The sequence below is a fragment of the Kwoniella mangroviensis genome (genome assembly GCF_000507465.2).
Source record: "Kwoniella mangroviensis CBS 8507 chromosome 1 map unlocalized Ctg01, whole genome shotgun sequence".
Taxonomy (NCBI): Eukaryota; Fungi; Basidiomycota; class Tremellomycetes; order Tremellales; family Cryptococcaceae; genus Kwoniella; species Kwoniella mangrovensis.
The window spans coordinates 9,113,991-9,132,579 of NW_027062533.1; the positions used below are offsets into that span (position 1 = coordinate 9,113,991).

The 18,589-nt window shown below is 44.8% G+C and overlaps 6 protein-coding genes across 6 annotated transcripts; 4 read left to right on the forward strand and 2 right to left on the reverse strand.

Moving 5' to 3' along the window:
- Nucleotides 1-530: 530 nt before the first annotated feature.
- On the reverse strand, nt 531-3,311 carry I203_103454 (uncharacterized protein; the record flags this gene model as incomplete). Its single annotated transcript, XM_019149426.1, has 9 exons — nt 531-878; nt 1,018-1,236; nt 1,370-1,627; nt 1,736-2,087; nt 2,175-2,345; nt 2,423-2,496; nt 2,556-2,659; nt 2,720-2,811; nt 2,881-3,311. 9 exons carry the CDS (start codon nt 3,309-3,311, stop codon nt 531-533), a joined length of 2,049 nt encoding a protein of 682 aa, XP_019001451.1.
- Nucleotides 3,312-3,677: 366 nt separating this feature from the next.
- Nucleotides 3,678-6,925, forward strand: I203_103455 (uncharacterized protein; the record flags this gene model as incomplete). The annotated part of the gene is made up of 15 exons (XM_019149427.1): nt 3,678-3,770; nt 3,831-4,043; nt 4,104-4,372; nt 4,436-4,538; nt 4,635-4,718; nt 4,780-4,967; nt 5,032-5,134; nt 5,208-5,486; nt 5,557-5,611; nt 5,687-5,775; nt 5,874-6,120; nt 6,182-6,274; nt 6,336-6,628; nt 6,717-6,756; nt 6,813-6,925. 15 exons carry the CDS (start codon nt 3,678-3,680, stop codon nt 6,923-6,925), a joined length of 2,262 nt encoding a protein of 753 aa, XP_019001452.1.
- Nucleotides 6,926-7,551: 626 nt separating this feature from the next.
- Nucleotides 7,552-9,210, forward strand: I203_103456 (uncharacterized protein; the record flags this gene model as incomplete). The annotated part of the gene is made up of 9 exons (XM_019149428.1): nt 7,552-7,587; nt 7,660-7,686; nt 7,745-7,779; nt 7,851-7,929; nt 8,024-8,354; nt 8,421-8,562; nt 8,649-8,901; nt 8,969-8,983; nt 9,061-9,210. 9 exons carry the CDS (start codon nt 7,552-7,554, stop codon nt 9,208-9,210), a joined length of 1,068 nt encoding a protein of 355 aa, XP_019001453.1.
- A 1,116-nt stretch (nt 9,211-10,326) lies between these two features.
- Nucleotides 10,327-12,579, forward strand: I203_103457 (uncharacterized protein; the record flags this gene model as incomplete). The annotated part of the gene is made up of 8 exons (XM_019149429.1): nt 10,327-10,447; nt 10,530-10,655; nt 10,726-10,851; nt 10,933-11,094; nt 11,171-11,337; nt 11,427-12,019; nt 12,096-12,246; nt 12,337-12,579. 8 exons carry the CDS (start codon nt 10,327-10,329, stop codon nt 12,577-12,579), a joined length of 1,689 nt encoding a protein of 562 aa, XP_019001454.1.
- Nucleotides 12,580-13,260: 681 nt separating this feature from the next.
- Nucleotides 13,261-16,150, reverse strand: I203_103458 (uncharacterized protein; the record flags this gene model as incomplete). Its single annotated transcript, XM_019149430.1, has 11 exons — nt 13,261-14,230; nt 14,285-14,339; nt 14,390-14,676; nt 14,741-14,823; nt 14,882-15,011; nt 15,067-15,170; nt 15,218-15,306; nt 15,383-15,626; nt 15,687-15,780; nt 15,855-15,925; nt 16,001-16,150. The coding sequence occupies 11 exons, from the start codon at nt 16,148-16,150 to the stop codon at nt 13,261-13,263; spliced, it is 2,277 nt and encodes a 758-aa protein (XP_019001455.1).
- A 571-nt stretch (nt 16,151-16,721) lies between these two features.
- On the forward strand, nt 16,722-18,546 carry I203_103459 (ATP-dependent rRNA helicase RRP3; the record flags this gene model as incomplete). The annotated part of the gene is made up of 5 exons (XM_019149431.1): nt 16,722-17,083; nt 17,156-17,363; nt 17,433-17,611; nt 17,675-17,990; nt 18,112-18,546. The coding sequence occupies 5 exons, from the start codon at nt 16,722-16,724 to the stop codon at nt 18,544-18,546; spliced, it is 1,500 nt and encodes a 499-aa protein (XP_019001456.1).
- Between the last annotated feature and the right edge of the window lie 43 nt (nt 18,547-18,589).

Below are 18,589 nucleotides of genomic sequence, written 5' to 3' on the forward strand. Positions count from 1 at the left end.
ACACCTAGTCAAAAAATTCACTCATATTTTCGGTAAGGGGGAAAGTAAACGTGGTATCGTATGGTATATCACCGAAAGCTTTAGCGCTGAGGTTAGTACGTCTTATAACCATGCTGTGTAAAACCTATCGAAATCCCCCTGCCTACTAACCAGCATGTACTGATAATACTAACAGTACTAACGGTACTGACCACTTGAAAATGTGGTAATGACTTTCAACAAGTCGTACCGGTCCCTCAAAATATGGGATAGGGTTGAGGGTACGGTTCACTCCCCCTATGGGAGTGCCGTATGGGTGGCAGGGTGGCCTCTTCCTGTGCTGTCGATTATTTTTTTGCTCTTCTTTGACCACCCACCGAGGTATGAAATATGCATCATTTGTTGACAGTTTTGAATCGATGCATGCATGCATGGTCCATTGTATGACAGATTGCATCTATGCATGTACTATAAGGGTAATCGTCTTCCTGTCCTCCATGCATACAGAATCGTTCAACCCATCCTTATGATATCTATCCATGATTATCCCCTCAACCACTCATCGCAGTAGGTTTTATACTCCCCTCTTTCACCTTTTGCTCCAATATCTTCGATACACTTTCAGCTTTCACTCCTATCGCTTTACCCGCCTTGTCCCCGAAATAATCCCTCGCCGCATTCGAATCGGCATTAAAGTCTTGCTCATCCTTTCCATCTTGACCAGGTTGTTCTTTCTTATCGTTCTCAGCCGCGGCAGGTGTAGTCGCAGAAGGTGTATTACCTTTTTTACCTTTAGGTTTGGGTCGGTGTGTATCGACTGCTGCGATGGGGAGAGGATACCGTTCTTCGTGACATCCATATGCACGAGGTGAGATTTTGATTAGGGTATGTAACGGTATCTAAAGGTAGTATGTCGAAGCGAGGTCAGCCGACTTCGCAACTGTATGAAACAGGCAGGAGGTGGGAGGTGCATCGTGGATCTGGTATGGCTTATAGAAACGAGCGGATAGCAGTATATGAAGTTCGAATCGTACTCACCTTGATATATGGTAATTCCTCTTGGGTCTTTCCATGGAAGTAAGCATACAAGCATCGCAAGATCGCTTGATGAGCAATGATCAAGATATTCTCTTGTCTTTCCAATTCCATGATGACAGGTTCTAGTCTTACTACCACATCTCGATAGGATTCACCACCCCTGTATCGATAGTTGAACTTGTCTTCGTCTCGGGATTCGTAATCTTCAGGATATTTTTCCTGGGCAACGCGGTCATACGAATCAGCACATCGGAAATACAGTACATTTTGGAAGGTTGTGACACGACATCTCATGCTGACCACATATGTTTAGAAACCGAGGTGAATGTGAAAACCTAAAGCAGTGACTCACCTCAATCTCCTCATATGTCATACCGTCACAGACACCCGCATCCAGCTCATCTAGTGATTTCCAAGTCTTCTTCTCGAAGGGCAGGAAGCTACCAGTCTGCTGCGTACGCTGTAAAGTTGATGTCCAAACTTCCAATGGTCCATCACCTATATTATCCCTTACTAAAGCAGGTAAAGCACGTGCGTATTCCCATCCTCGGGGAGATAGATCGGAATCACCACCGATTTTACCTTCGACGTTGTACATTGATTCTCCGTGCTGTGTATGGTGAGAGATCAGCAATGAATCCCTCAATTACACATCGATCTAGTATATGGAGCAAGAGTTTTCTAAAGTGATAAACCAAATCGTGAAGATATCACTCACTCTGGATAAATAGATACTTCTAGGTTTCAAATGCAGATTCATCAGATAAAACGCGACTCTAGATTGCAAATAACTCTGTATCCTATTGATCGTAACCCTTTGACCAACATTCAATATCCTACAGTAGGAGATATCTGGTTCGGTGATAGTTTGATATACACTTTCATATTGTTCGATTCTCTTCCTGAAATCCCTGACGGCGTCTTCTCGGGACATCCCAGCGTAATCTGGATCACCGGAGGAAGCCTTGAGAGCGACGTTCGCAGCGATCACTACGGGATCGTCGCAGAATGATTCGAGGAACATTAATTGGAGGTTGGGTTCTTGTGCTACTCGATGACGGATCCATTCCCTATGCGGGTAATACCCAAAGATCAGTACTGCCTTTCAGGTGCATTGTTGATGATTGCTATGTAAGGGACAGCGGGGAGTGTCTTACCTCCTCTCGATGGTACTATTCGTAGCATCCATAATACCAACATTGCCCTCCTTCTTCAACCACGATATAAGCGATTCTAGCGTTTCGTTCGCTAATTGCTCTCGAATCCTACTGGCCTCCGCATTGGAGTGTGAGAAATATGTGGCTGAATGATCCACTTTCCCTTTGCCCCTATTGCATTAGCAGGTCCGATTAGCTGTCGATCCAGAGCGCAATCATACACTGATACATTGAGGGATAAAGCTCACGCTTGCAATGCTGATCTAGCTTTTGATCGTCTCAGCTGACCAACGTTAAAAACGTCGACGTTATATTCCAACCACTGCGATTCATCCGAGTATATGTAAGTATTCGGCTACATACATGAATTTTCTCACTCACTCTCAAATACCTCATCAGCTTGTTACTCAGATATGATTTTCCCCGAGCAGGTAGTCCAACCATGGCCACTACAATCTTCGCCTCCGAGTAATCAGGTTTCTCGACTAGGTGTGAAATTAAGCTCATTGCGTGTTCTCAAGACAGTTTCGAAGACTTAGGCTCACCGACTGTACCAATACCGGAGACTGAAGGAGCTCGTGAGGGAGCTTTTGAACTCTGCCTGAGGATCCTCGTACTTTCATCTAGAGTTTTGAGTCTACGGTTATTCATACGTGTTAGCTATATCATGCCTCCTTTATTCCCATATGGTCGAATTGTCACTTACAGCTCAGTCTGAGCTCCAAAATGAGGTGTACCAGGTACACTGGATTTCCCATCTGTACTGGGCATTCTCTCCAGTCCAGTGGGCGCATTGGCTCCACCGGGTATACCGAATAATCTAGGTGACGAAGGACCACTAGCACCTGGGGTGACCGCGGGAGAATTCACCTGGGACATCGGTGGTGGCGCTGAGCGTATCATGTCCAACTTCGATACTGCATCCGCCAATACTTCAGGATCGACCGATTTGCCGGTGTTAGTAGGTGGTGCAGGGGGAGTTATACCGGTCATTTGTAAAGGCTTGGTACGTGGTGATCTGGCTTTACTAGGGGATAGCGAGGGTGACTTGGTGTTGGTATTGGCGGAGGGAGGGTCGGAGGCTGATAATTGAGGGGATTTACCTTTGTTGGGAGGTGGGGGTGGGGGCATGGACATTATGTGGGTTGGGTTATCTCAAGCAAGATGGTTTGTGTTTGAGAGTAGTCCCATTTAGCAGTGATAGGATGGTGGATGAATCAATTAAACAATCTCATGACTGGGGATGGTGGATGGTGACTCGCTCCCATCAAGAGGTCTACTGATAACCGGATGACGTTGATTACCATCAAGCGCGAACATCAAGAAATGACACGTCAGCGTGGGTGTGGTTGGGTGTCGGAGATGATTGACTGGACCTGATCTATCAGGGTGCGGGGCTCCCATTCAACCTCATCTTGTCATCTTTGTCAACAACAACATCGGTTCAGCGATATATGTCATGCATTGGCTCTCAAAGATATGCCTAATCAGTAGCGTTACAAGATGTCGTCTTACTACGGAGACAGATCAAGGGATGTGCCATCCTGGGAGTCTCTCGAAGCACCAGATGAAGATGATATAGTAGATACATCCGAGGTAGGTCGCATCACTCCAAATCGATCATCTGGCGTATGATTGCTGATTCGTGTGAGCCAGTACGCCTATGCGTCTCGGGATCACATTTTATTCTGTATCGATGCCTCAAAATCCATGCAGACACCCTTTCCCGATACGATCAACGATGATGGCGAGTTAGTCAGAGGTAAAAGCGCTTTACATCAAGCTTTAGAGGCTGTCGTGAAGATCCAGAGGAGTAAGGTCATCACTGGTCCTGCGGATAGCGTGGGAGTCTTGTTATGGAATATCGACGTAAGCTGTGAGATTAAGCATCCATTCAATTCGTCTGCTTACTATGTTGCCTCCTCTTAGCCCGGAAATATACCTTCATCTTCCCAAGCATCTTACAAACCGGGTACACAGGTATACCAAAACCTCCGAACAATTAACGCAGAGGAGATCAAACGAATAGTCAAGCTCATGGAAAGGGCAAAAGATCAGTATGACGCTCAAGGCAAAGATGAGGATGTCAAGACAGAAGAACCGGAAGTGTTCAGCGAAACGTTCCCACCGTGTGACAAGAGCGAAGAGATGAATATCGCGGATGTACTGGTCACTTGCAATTTCCTGTTCAGAGATGCGTAAGTTGGCTGATGCGACTCCGGGAGGGAACCGAGAAAAATCTGACACATCGTTTTTCTCAGTGGAACCAATCTGGCAGGAAACAAGCGTGTTTTCCTTGTGACCGATAACGATTATCCACCTGGAAGTAAGATGAACAGAGAACCTGCTAGGACGGTATACGGCGTGAGTCACTGCTCAATCAGCTGTTCACGTCTCTTCTTTTGTGCGTATCATGTATCATAGCTGATACCTAATTCGGCTCTGGGGTGTTGTACACAGGACCTCTCGTCATACGGCATATCAATAAATACATTTTTCGTCGATAGACCAGATCATAAATTCAACCCTACTTTGTATTGGAACGTGAGCTATATGATCAGTAATAGATCCATCCATCACATAGCTGACTACTTGAGATATGTAGGATATCTTGCAACGCGAGCCGGACGAGAATGCTCCTGAAGAGGATGCACCACCCGATGCGGATGGTCTAGCGGAATTGGCAGAAGTCATGAATGATTTGGTGATCAGACATGCACCGAAGAGAGTTCAGTTTAGTATACCACTTAAATTTGGAGGGAAAGACGGCGAGATTGAGATAGGTATAAGTGGGTGAGTCTGCTCTTCTGCTCCATCAAGGAATAAAGGCTGAACGCTAATGGATGATTGTTTGCAGGTATGCGATGGTCTCCACTCAAGGGAAAGGTCAACCTAAATTAGTTAGAATGCGAGGTCAGACGGTGGAGGAAGTTCAGATAAAATCGGAATACACCTCTGCTGTAAGCTCTCTATCTCATGCCACCGATCAGCAGCGAGTTAAAGAGCTTATATGTATGGATGCTGGAATCACAGGAAACAGGGGCAGTACTCAAAGATACCGAAATCGGACAAGCCTTCCAATTTGGTAATGAATCTACCGTGAAGAACGTCATAGAACCCAATTGGTGGGAAAGTGCAGAACATCAAGTGGAACAGCAGATGGTAGCTGATGAAATCCTGAGGCTGGATAAAGAGAGAAGGCAAAAGGAAGATGAAGGTGAAGATGCCGAGGTATCTGAGACTGGAGGTATGCAGAGGAAGGAGAAACTGCAGCCGGGTGATGAGAAACCGAAAGTTGTTGCTAGGACTAGGGTAAGTCTGTGCTGTGTCTGGCCGTCTGATATATGTGTGGTGGCACTGATACACGATTGTGATTACGTAGTTGCAGTTCACCAATGATGAGGTAGCAGAGTTCAAGTCAATGGGACTCAAGCCTCGTGAGTGTCCTGATCGGGACCTGGAATGGTCACACGAGGCAGGAGAAATTGATATGTCCACATCATTGTCATCAGAGATCAAGATCCTCGGTTTCCAAAGTCCCGATCACCTTGCTTTCGAAGAGAATCTGAAACATTCATACTTCATTTACCCTAATGAGAATGTGAGTGAATGAACAGATGAAGCAGCCCTTTCCCGATGGCGTCTGCACAATGTGATGTTTCTCTGAGACTCAAGGCTGACCATCTGCTTGTTCTGCAGGAATATACCGGCTCCACTCGAACATTTGCTGCCTTGCTCAAATCATGCATCAAGTTCAATAAACATGCCTTGGCAATAAGCAGATTCCGAACCAACACACAACCTGAATTTTGCGTATTAATCCCTCAAGAAGAGACTTTCACGAAAGATGGAGGACAAGACCAGCCGCCAGGGTTCCATGTGATCATTTTACCTTTTAGGGATGATATCAGGAGACCACCCAAAAATATGATCGAGAATCTGCTGGGTGAGTGCAGTGTCATTCATCGATGCATCGCAGGACTAAGGACTTCCATTCTGGTGATAAGCCTCCGATCGTCAAGCTAAACTCATGTCTAATATCGTCAAGCGATTGAGGATCAAAGCTGGTCATTATAGATCAGAAGCCTACCCTAACCCTGGTAAGTCTGTCATTCGCTTCCACTAAACATGATATGACACACTGACTCCCTTTTCTCGCAGCTCTCGCCTACCATTATGCTCAACTCCAATCTCTCGCTTTCGAAGAAGATTTCGATCCTTCATCAGCAGCAGGTCAAGATCTCGATAAGACCTTTCCCAAATGGTGGGGTATGCACAAAGCCGCTGGAGAATTTATGTCTGAGTTCAATAAGTCGATCGAGGAGGATGATAGAGCTGTCGAGTCTCTCAAGGGAGGCACCAAGCGAACTACTAAAGCTGCTGCCGAGGAGGTGATTGATGAGGCAGACTTGAAGGACTTGAGAGGGTTATGGAAGTTGGATAAACTAGATAAGGTGAGTGAGAGATTCAGTTTCACTCGTCAGCTACGAGATGGTTCCTCGACATGGAATTTCCGAGCTGATAGGTGGATGAACTGTATAGGCGAAAGTTCAGGAAATTAGAGATTATGCGAAATTTCATAGTGAGTGTGTGCTGCTCTCCTGATCTTATTGCGCTAACCCAATTATTCTGGTCTAGAAATCTCGCTCAACGGTAAAACCAAGAAAGGCGATATGGTAGGGATATTATCCTGGTATTTCCAGAATGAACAGACGGAGGATACGAGCGGGAAGAAGAAGAGCAAGAAGTAGGTCATGTACCGTTCATATGACTAATGTAACTTGCCATGTTGTATATATACTATTTCGGCGAGTCTTCGCTGCGTCAACTGGGTCCATGGATGGTCACTCGTCTTTCGTCGTGACCTGATCAAGCCCAACGTGCCACTCTCGCCCTCAATGACATGCACTCTCGTGATCTGTCATACTGTACATCTATCTGGCTATCCTCGATTGTTCTACACATGCAGCACCAGATCCAGGCACACTCTCGATCCAATTGGCTGAATGACGGGCCGGAGTTGACCGGTTCCAACAAGCGCCTCCACCTCCACTTTATCATTCTCGTATCGATAATGTGACGTTTTGCCGACGCTATAGTCTCGATCCCTGGAATCCTTGATTCAAATCCAGATAGAGAACTTGAGATTGGTAAGTCAATGGGGGATCACATGAGAGGACTCACTAGGACAAAAATACTGCAACTAACCAAAGAACACCTATAAATATATTCTTCTTTTGTATTTACTTCATCTCTTCTTTTCCCTTCTGATATACAGCATCGTAAATATTTCATGTCTTTAAGAGGACTCGTAAACGTTTCATCTAAAACACTCAAATTCAATAATCTTAGATACCTCAGTACAAGCGCAATCACTATGACAGGTCAAGCTTTCGAACCCAAGAACATGCTCGTCAGTTGATATTTCACCTATATTGTGCAAGTAGGGTGATTGTGCTGACCGAAGGTGGTCTATATCGTATAGTACCGAAACCTCGGAAACACCGGTCTTGTAAGTTGCACACATACGACCGACAGTGAGGATTAGGCTGATAAGAATGGGTATGTAGCGAGTACCAGTGTTTTCATATGGAGGATGGTTGACGTGAGTTATCGCCTGTCAAGGCTTCGAGGAAAGGATTATCGACTGATAATGAAGTGCTCTTGACGATATAGTGTCGGATACCAACAAAAAGGTGACATCGTCAAGGAATTGATGCAAACTGCTTTTGATGCAGGTATCAACATGTTTGATGTGAGTTTGATGTTGTCATAGTGCTCCATCAGTAACACAGCAAGATAATTAATTGATGGTGAAGGCTGACTTTTCATTTCGAACGGTCTGATAGAACGCTGAAGCTTACGCCGGAGGTGAATCCGAGACTCAGATGGGACGAGTTATCAAGGAACTCGGATGGAACAGAAGTGATATCATTGTTACTACCAAGATCTTCTTTGGTGTAGGTAGAAAGGAAAAACACAATACTAGAGGATTGAGCAGAAAACATATCATCGAAGGTCTCAACGATTCCCTCAAGAGACTTCAATTGGATTACGTCGATATCGTATTTGCCCATAGACCTGATGTCACCACTCCTATGGAAGAAACTGTCCGAGCTTTTAATTACCTTATCGATACTGGAAAGACTTTCTACTGGGGTACTTCCGAATGGTCTGCTAGTGAGTCGACTTCCCCGATCCCGATGATATTGCCAAAAAAACTAGATGTTGACATATGATGATTAGTGCAAATCCAACAAGCTCACGAGATCGCTCGAAGACTCAATATGGTTGGACCTGCCGCTGAGCAGCCTCATTACTCGATGTTCCACCGGGAGAGATTCGAGCAGGAGTACGAGCCTTTGTGGAGATACGAGAACTATGGAAGGTAAGTCCACGTTGCTTGACGTTTTCATTTCCTCTTTTCAGAATTGAACTCACAGGACTGATGTGGATTGTTTGTTCTGCTTTCAGTACCATCTGGTCTCCACTTGATTCCGGTCTCTTAACTGGTAAATACAACAACGGTATCCCTGAAGGATCAAGATACCACTCCAATTTGAACGGAGCGATGGATGAGAACGTCAAACATCTTACTTCACCTGAGGGTCAAGCTAAGATTGAAAAAGTCAAGAAGTTGACGGCGGTTGCTGAACGATTGGGTGGAAGTATGACTAGTCTTGCTTTGGCTTGGACCTTGAAGCACAAGGGTGTATCTACTTGTATCGTGAGTACTAGCACTTTCGATCTAATGGGAATGATTCCAGGCCGCTAATCTTCATTTGCCGATACAGCTTGGTGCTACCAAAGTGAGTGACACTAAATGTCGCATTACCGACAATCTGTTTTGTTTCATGAATTGCTGACCTCCTTTGTCTTACCGCAGCCCGAACAAATCAAGGAGAATGTCAAAGCTCTTGACATCTACCCCAAACTCACCCCAGAAGTGTTGGATGAGATTGAGAAGATTCTCGATAACAAACCTGCTTTACCTACCGCTTACGGTCGAAGATCAGATGATGGTGATTTGATTTAGGGAGAGTGCGATGTTATACCGATTTTGTGGGTACTGCAATTTGTTCGGTATGTCATCGGTCAGTAGTGCCAAGTGATGGAAAAAGTCAAGTAGTCAAATGCAAATATGGTGCAAATGGAATGATAATCGTGGAACAATTTATGAGCTGCGCTATCTTATCAGCTTGTCACTCGGTGCCGTTGTACATTTTTCTTGGTTATTGCTTTGTTACACCTGCTATGACGAGTGGACTACACATCAATTATGTAGCATCAGCTATGCATTGGAAAATTGCTCTAATCTAGATCACCTTGATCATATATCAACCGAGGACACACTCCGATATCGGACCCCTTTACCCTGACCCAGTGCCACACTCACGCATCAAACCCAAGGATGATTTTTCTGGGTGGGTCCGATCGGATCTCGTTGTCGTACTTTTCTTTATATCTCCATCAAAATTCCCTACTTTTCGCTGGGAACCATATCTAATCTACCTATAAGACGTTGTTTGGTTCCAAATGCCTTCCAGAGACGTTGTTTGATGATGAGAATGATTATTGATACGATATGAAAGGCAATTATGATGGCCAGCAATGAAATTCGATGGGGATATAGAAGAACCAATCAGGTAAGAGATGGCTAGAAGACGATTCAGGGAAAGAAACTTTTCACTACTCTGACGGGGTTCCGCCTGTATACTTACTTCACTACCTTACCTGCGTTCACTCACTCACCCACACTCTGCTGATTTGTTATATACTATAGGATTGACCTCATACTCATATCGATTCATCTGCTTGGTCGATACATCCATCCACTTTAGGTGATTTGATCTACATCGAGTTCGACTGGTGATTGCTTACTCCGATCGAAAGGATTTCTCACATCTTAAGGGGACTGGACGCGTCTTCGTTTCAGCCTTTTCTAGATCCTTCCAAGAGTCCTTCACGCTTTCTGAGACAATCGATCCCGAGTGGTATACAGTCCCACGAATATATAAACAATCAAACGAGCATCGGTACTCTAGTACGAAACCAATCGATACCACCCATATACAGACTGTGCATATAGTTGTGCCGGACATCCAAATTCTTGTAACGACGCGAGTTTCCTGTTGAACGATACTTCATCAAGATGGCATCTCACGTATATTCCCTCGAGTATGAGGGTACTCGGGAGAACGAAAATGTCAAAGTCCCCTCGATAGAGGAGAAACAAGTTAATAACATGTTTGCTAATGCCGCTTCTGCAACTGGTACGTTCGTTGCTCGACGCGTCATTTCACAGTCATCCAGTCTGGAAAGGTATCACGCTTATAAGACGATTATGCGTTATAGCGAAAGAACATAAGATGACCTTATTGGAGGGTATCAAATTATATCCTAAAGCTATCGGATGGTCTATCTTGATCTCCTCATGCTGCGCAATGGAAGGGTACGACGTGTCCTTAGTAGGAAATTTCTGTGAGTAATGATCACATATCCCCTCTTTGATTTAACAGTGGCTGATCAATGTTAATTTTGTTGTGTGCAGATGCCTTCGAACCATTCAACAGAAAATACGGTGTCCTAGGTTCAGATGGGACTTATCAAGTTCCAGCGCGATGGCAATCTGGTTTATCCAATGGTGCTCAATGTGGTCAGATTTTAGGGCTGATATGTAAGTGCAGCACTCTCACCCTCTGACCATGATCGCATTTTCGAGGTTCAGTCAGGCTAAAACTGAAGTTTGTATGATCAGTGAATGGTCTATGTACCGAACGATATGGCTATCGACCAGTCCTGATGGTATGCCTCATTTGGTTAATGGGAGTCATCACGATCTTCTTCTGCGCCCCGAACATTCAAACTCTCCTTGCTGCTGAAATACTTGCTGGTATCCCTTGGGGTGTATTCCAATCTAGTAAGTGACTGCGAATGTGAACGAGATTCAGTACAACCCATTCTGTGAATACTGATGAGAATGAATATCCCCTTAGTCGCCATCAACTATGCTTCTGAAGTTTGCCCTATCCCCTTACGAGGTTACCTAACTTGTTATGCGAATTTCTGCTGGGGCTGGGGTCAGTTGATCGGTATTGGTGTCATTCGATCTATGTTTGATAGAGATGATCAATGGGCCTACAGAATCCCTTATGGTGTACAGGTAAGTCATCAACAATCATTCATCTCATATCAGACGTCCCACTTGACTTGTCTTGTGTACTTTACTTTATGCTGACTGTCTTCATATAGTGGGTCTGGCCGCCGATCATCCTTGTCGGAGTGATTTTCGCCCCAGAATCACCATGGTGGCTTGTCCGTAAAAACCGAATTGAAGATGCCAAACGTTCCCTTATTCGTCTTACTTCTGCCAAACGAAATCCGGATTTTGATGTAGATGAGACAATCGATATGATTCGACATACAACCGAACTAGAGAAGGAAATCACTTCCGGTGCAAGTTACCTAGATTGTTTCAAGGGCATTGACCTTCGTCGAACTGAAATTGTCTGTGCGATTTGGGCGATTCAGAACCTTTCAGGAAATACGTTCAGTAATTACTCGACTTATTTCTTTAAACAGGCTGGTCTCGATGGCACGATCGCCTACGATTTCGCAATGGGTCAATATGGTATTAACATGGCTGGAACTTTCGGTGCATGGGCCCTCATGGCTCTGGGTCTGGGTAGAAGGAAGTTGTTGTTATTTGGTTTAGTCGGATTGAGCATTTCGCTCTTCGTAATGGGTTTTATTGGGCTGGTGCCGGACGAACATAGACATGCTGCTAGTTTGGCTACCGGAACGATGATGTTGGTTTGGGCGGTCAACTATCAACTTTCAGTTGGGTAAGTGATACCTTCAGCTATGCTTGATTGGGTTGGCGCTGACATTTCGTTCGTTCATGGTGTGCGTTTATTTCAGTACCATCGCATATTCCTTAGTAGGCGAGATCTCATCAAGGAGACTAGCCATCAAGACTGTCGCCTTAGGTAGAGCAGCATACAACGTAGTTGCTATTATCAACAATGTTTTGACTCCTTATATGATCAATCCAACAGCATGGAACTGGGGCGTAAGTCAGATCTGTTCCTTTCTTTCTCTCTTCTAACTAGGGATAAAGGAAAGTAGCTGACATATCTCGTATTTGTTGATTTGTACATAGAACTACGCAGGTTTCTTCTGGGGTGGATCTTGTTTACTCTGCCTCGTCTACACATACTTCAGAGTCCCCGAACCTGCAGGAAGAACTTTTGCCGAACTTGATATATTGTTTGAAAGACGTATTTCAGCTAGGAAATTCGCTACTACCGATGTCAACGCTTTTGACCCAACGCTCAGACATCACTTTGGAGGTGGGAAAGATGGTTCGGCACATGTCGAGGAGAAGGAAACCCAATCCGCTTGACTACAGTTGGGTTGGTCAAGATTGTGTCGTTTGTTTAGAGGTACAAGAGTTTAGAATAGATAGATAAGAATCGAGCAGAATAATACATAATCTAATTTGGAATGGAAATAATAATTGTCTTGTCACCTTTTGTCTTGAAATATTATATAGTTAATCTTGATTTTTGGTCTTAGTACCTACAATTCGTATTAATTTGGTTTAATCTTTCTGCTCTTCGGTTTATGGGTTTGTTTTTAGAGTAGAATTATATAAACATTAATGAATTTTGATGAATTATACACACAGCGAAAAACGCGAAAAACAATTCAGATGGAAGAAAGTTGGATTGGATCGACGAACTGATATATCGAGCTGAGCCACACATTTAATACCTGTTACAAGGCCTTCAATTTGCGTACCGGGACTGGGCAAAATCGTAGTCCCACTACCTACAGGCTGAAAGCATTCGATTTACTCCTGACTCGGTTCGAAATAGTCAACCTCAATCAAGGTTCAACTTTGTATACATGATGCTAATGGGAAAGAATGATATATACCAACATACAGATCTATCATTAAATATGAAAGGATGAGTTCAAACTGGATGAAACGAAAATACCTAACGGAAATGGGATATCATACACCGACCTCCTCCATACCTAATCAACATTAAACATCATCTTTCCATGGAATGCTTTGGTGCTACCTTCCACCACCGCCTCCTAATCTCCTTATCGTACCCTGAACCTGACCAGGCAATCCATCACCGCTCGTCCGTCCAGCTACAATCGCATTGTTCCTCAAGACATGTTGATGTAAATTCAGATTCCCACTTTTACTCCTTGGTATATTTCCGGTTCCCATGCCTGCACCGGTAGGTTTCTTAATCACAGGATCAGTTTGTTGTCGACTCAAATTAGGGTATATCGAGGTAGTAGTAGTCTGAGATTGAGGTGGATTGATGGAACCTAAAACTTGTCGCTCGCTACTGCTGGTAGTATGGGATGGCATAGGTGCGGATGAAGGACGTTTCAGGAACGGGGAAGGTAAATCTGGATCTTCCATACTCCATTTGGCGGGTGTAGCTGCTTCCCTATATATGAAATTGTTCTTAGCAACAGGAGCAGGTATCATAGTTGGAGGGAATACTGATTCTGGATTGCTTGATGAGGCACTTCCAGAAGAGGATTCAGATCCCGATCCAGACGACGTTGATCCCAGGTCGTTGTTGTTAGAGTTGATAGGGACTAAGGAGCTCCTTCTGGGTCTCATCAACCATGGGCTAGCGACTGACATGGGAGTAGCGATGGCCATACTGATATCTTCACAGTAATTCTTAAGGTCGTCCGGCGAGCCGATACTACTCCTTTGTCTTGAGTGGAACGGTATACCACGATTGATCTGCTTGGCAGGTGTAGCTTCTGCTACAGCATTTGCCGTAACCGCATCTCGTTCAGCGTCCATTTTAGCTGCTGCTGCTAGATTTCCTAGTGATTTGGTAGCGTTGCGTCGAAGTGGGGTTGCAGCTTTAGGTTGGATACCCAAGTGAGCGAAACGCTCTAACGGTGTGGGAGATGACATAGCTGCGAGAGGAATTTTGGAAGGTGTATCGCCGTAGACTGGATGAGCGAGACGTGAGAATCGTGATGTGGCTGGCAAAGGTAGTGTATTGCTAAGAGAAATTTAAGTAAGCTTATCGTCGTCCAGCTCTCTGTAAGGTGCTCACCTTCTTTCCTCAAGGACGGGACGCGATAATGGAGGTGCAGATGATTTTACCGGTCCTGAAACTTCGTCAGCTGTCGTTTAGACCTCCGGTATCGAGATGGCTCACGGGCTTCTTCCACCAATACTTCTTGACTACCTCCGACCAAGCTTGACTTCTCCTTCTCTTCTCGTAACCTTTCCCACTGTGCTCTCAAGCTCTCGGCAGCTTGGTTCAGTCTACGCTGTGTCCCTTTCGCTTCTTCATCCCTGCTCTCACAAATAGCTTCTCGAGCTTCTATCGCAGCTTCCCTAGCGACCAATGCCTTTTCACGCTCCTCCAATGCTGATGATTTCGCTCGTAGTTGCTCCTCATACGATTTGAGCTCGTCCCTCTTAGATAGAAGCAGGGATGTCCTGAACGAAAAGATTGGAGGTTTAGCTTATACCCGGCCGTGACACTGAGAACTATACCGCTCACTGGTTCTGGACTGTAAATAGCTTGCGATGCAACTTCATCTCATCCATTTCTAACAGATCTTTGGTGGAAGGTCGTTTGATTGGCTAAAAGAGCATTGTCAGCTATGAGCTTTATCAACTTCTCGATGTATCGCTAGCTCACATTGAGTGTCAACATTGCCCTGATAACATTTTTAAGAGCGGGCGAATACTGAGCAGGGAGGGAGGGGAGTTTGCCCGATTTAACTAGGGAAATCAACTCCGCCTGAGTTTGGGCTTGAGAAAATGGAGAACTGAGAGCGAGTTCAGCTAGATAACACCTCCAATTGATCCACCTGATGAACTCACTGCAGAGCACACATCTCATATACCAAACAACCTAAGCTCCAAATATCTGATTTGGTGTCATAACGGTTTTCGGCAAGAATCTCAGGAGGCATATATAACGGAGTCTAAGAGATCGTCAGTTGATGATCAGGTTCATCGTGTGTCGACTTACTCCTACGTATGTCGAAGTGAAGGAAGCAGTACCCATATCCTTACTCAACCCAAAATCACCAAGTTTGACGAACTCGTCTGACAAGAAGACTACAAATCCAGTTCACATCAGTTGACGCCCCTTTCGAGGTTGTTGATCAAACCTGAGACGAGGAAGTGAACAAACCATTCTCTGGTTTCAAATCCCGATGTAGCACCTGGTACCTGGCTATACCGCCATCGGCCGTTTGCTGAGTTCCTTGGCTCAACCTCGCCACGCCGAGCTTCGATGGTCGTTCGGTAGGCCAATGACAATGGTGCAGCGCCAGTGTGATCTGCAGGAAGATATTCCATATTTTGTCCTCGTGGATGGGTTGATTTGATCTTTGCGCCTTCCGTATCAATGTGCCCAAGTCACCGGAAGTGCAATACTGGACACGGAGACGGAATCAGCTGAAGAAGTTGTGCAATGAAACAACCGATCAGCTCACCTCCATGACGATGTATATCCTTTCATTCTTAGGATCCTTGATCTTCTGTATAAGTTGAACGATATTACGATGTTTCAGCGAGTCAAGAATTGCTCTACATCATGTACAAGCCACCAGATCAGCCGGAATTAACATTCATATGGGTATGTGGATGAGAGCCCAACTTACACTTCAGCTAAAATCTGCTTACGGTCTTTTTCAGTCATTTTAGAGTAATCGAGTTGTTTGAGGGCGAATTCCTGAGAGGAAAGCATCATCAGATCAAACACATCCAGGTATGAACGCACGAGGAGCAACCAAAGCTGTCAACTCACCTTTCCATCGGTTACTCTTTGCACTTTACTTATAACACCGAAACTGCCTTTACCTATATTCGACACCAGCTTATACTTGTCCAGCTCCGATACATCCGCATAGCTTGATCCCTGACCAGAGGAGGTGGTGGTCCGTCTTGGAAGAGCCATGTTGAGTAAGTCGTGCAGAGGCCGAAGGGAAAGAACGGGTTTGTTGATTGAGGTTTGTTTACCTGGTGGTTGCTGCTACTGATGCATCTATGTAGTCCAGAAAATGAGACCCAGATGATCACTGAAGGAGATAGGGAGTGCAGTGAGGCTAGCTATGGAAAGAGTCAGCTGAGTCGCGGATACAAATGGTCCTTGATGTCAAATGAAGTATGTTGTCATGTTCATGTTCAGCCCTCCTCCGGGATGTTGTCAATGTTCCTCGTTCAACCAAAGACAGGCGCGGGTAGCTAGGGATATGAAGGAAGGAATGGGATTAAATCAAATAAAAACACAACCAGGGATATTCACCTGACCCGCTCCCAGTCATTGAGCACTTGTCCCACGTGGCAACCAAAGAGGCAGTGGCAAGTGGAGGTAAATCAGCTTTCAACTTTTTTCTGTTTGTCTAACTTTCTCGTCCAAGAAGTTGTTATGGTGATCATCCATATCTCACACGCCATAAAGCATACTACTGACTGAAGAGCACCTCACAGTCATATCATAACTCTATCACCCTATTGATATCCCCAACATGTCCGCCTCAGCATCTTCCGAGGCGTCCTCATCTCGCTCCCAATCCCCCTTCGGTTCAGTCTCCTCTTCAAGATCCCCCTCGCCGGAATTCGATCCCTCCGCTCCCGAACCTTCAGAGTCCAACAAACAGTTCTCAGACTTGGGTATATCACCCGAACTATGTGCGGCATGTAGCTCGATGGGATTCAAGAAACCTACCGATATCCAGATCGAATCAATACCTCCTGCGTTGGAAGGTAAAGATATCATTGGTTTAGCCCAGACTGGATCAGGTAAAACGGCTGCGTTCAGTTTGCCCATCTTGCAGAGTCTATGGGAGAACCCACAACCCTTCTTCGCACTTGTACTTGCTCCTACTCGGTAAGTATATCATCCAGTACCCTCTAGCCAGGTTGTTATTGCAAGCTGATCAATGTGCGATTCGCTTTTTAGTGAATTGGCATATCAGATATCCCAGCAGGTTACTTCCCTCGGATCGGGAATTGGCGTCAGGACAGCTACTATAGTAGGAGGGATGGACATGATGTCTCAATCTATCGCTTTATCAAAAAGGCCACATGTGATAGTGGCTACTCCAGGTAGATTGATGGATCATTTGGAAAATACTAAAGGATTTTCTTTAAAATCATTGAAATACCTCGTGAGTAATCAAATATCATCTGATGTGGAAGAATGTTCTTTCATACTGATATATTTGTGAATATGATAGGTAATGGACGAAGCGGACAGATTACTCGATATGGATTTTGGACCTATAATAGACAAGATATTAAAAGTGATACCTAAAGAACGGAACACCTATCTGTTCTCTGCTACGATGACTACGAAAGTTGCCAAGCTGCAGAGAGCAAGTTTAAACAAACCTGTTAGAGTTGAGGTATCTTCCAAGTGAGTTAGATTGATTCGTCACTAACATCAAGGTTGTTCAGGGTAGCTGACATGTTTTGTCAGGTATTCTACCGTATCAACTCTTCTACAGCACTACCTCCTTCTTCCCCTCAAAGCCAAAGACACACATTTGATATACTTGACCAACGAACTCTCCTCATCATCTATGATCATCTTCACGAGAACAGTCAACGATTCTCAGCGACTATCTATCATTCTCAGGAGACTAGGTTTCCCCGCTATACCCCTGCACGGTCAGATGTCGCAATCTATGCGATTGGCAAGTTTGAACAAGTTCAAATCTGGTGGAAGGAGTATATTGGTAGCTACTGATGTGGCTAGTAGAGGTCTGGATATTCCCCTGGTAGATCTGGTCATTGTAAGTCATCAACTCCCCTTTTCTTCTCATCTCACACTGTTCGCTGTTTGCTTTTCGTCCATATACATGACACTTCAAACGTAATACGGATAACAATGCTGATTCTCTATCGTTATGGTAGAACTACGACATGCCTACCAACTCTAAAGACTACGTTCACAGAGTAGGTCGTACCGCACGAGCGGGACGTTCCGGTAAATCCATCACCTTAGTCACCCAATACGATGTCGAAATCCTACAACGTATAGAATCGCACATAGGCAAGAAGATGATCTCGTTTGACGTCGATAAAGAAGCTGTCAGTCTATTGACCGATACAGTCGCCAAGGCCAATCGAGAAGCAGCTTTGGAAATGCGTGAGTTAGGTAATGGAGGTAAAGGTGGAAAGAGAGGTAGAGATATGGGTAGCAAAAGGAAATTCGATGATGGGGATGATAGAGATAGGGACGATGATACTCACGAAGCTGGGATGGGTATGATGAAAAAGAGAAATGGTGGTGGGAATGGGAAAAGTAATAAGTTTAGTAATGCTGGTAAGAAGAAGGTCAGAAGGTGATGTAGGGTTGTCTTGTTATAGTACTCGAACAATTGCATATTCG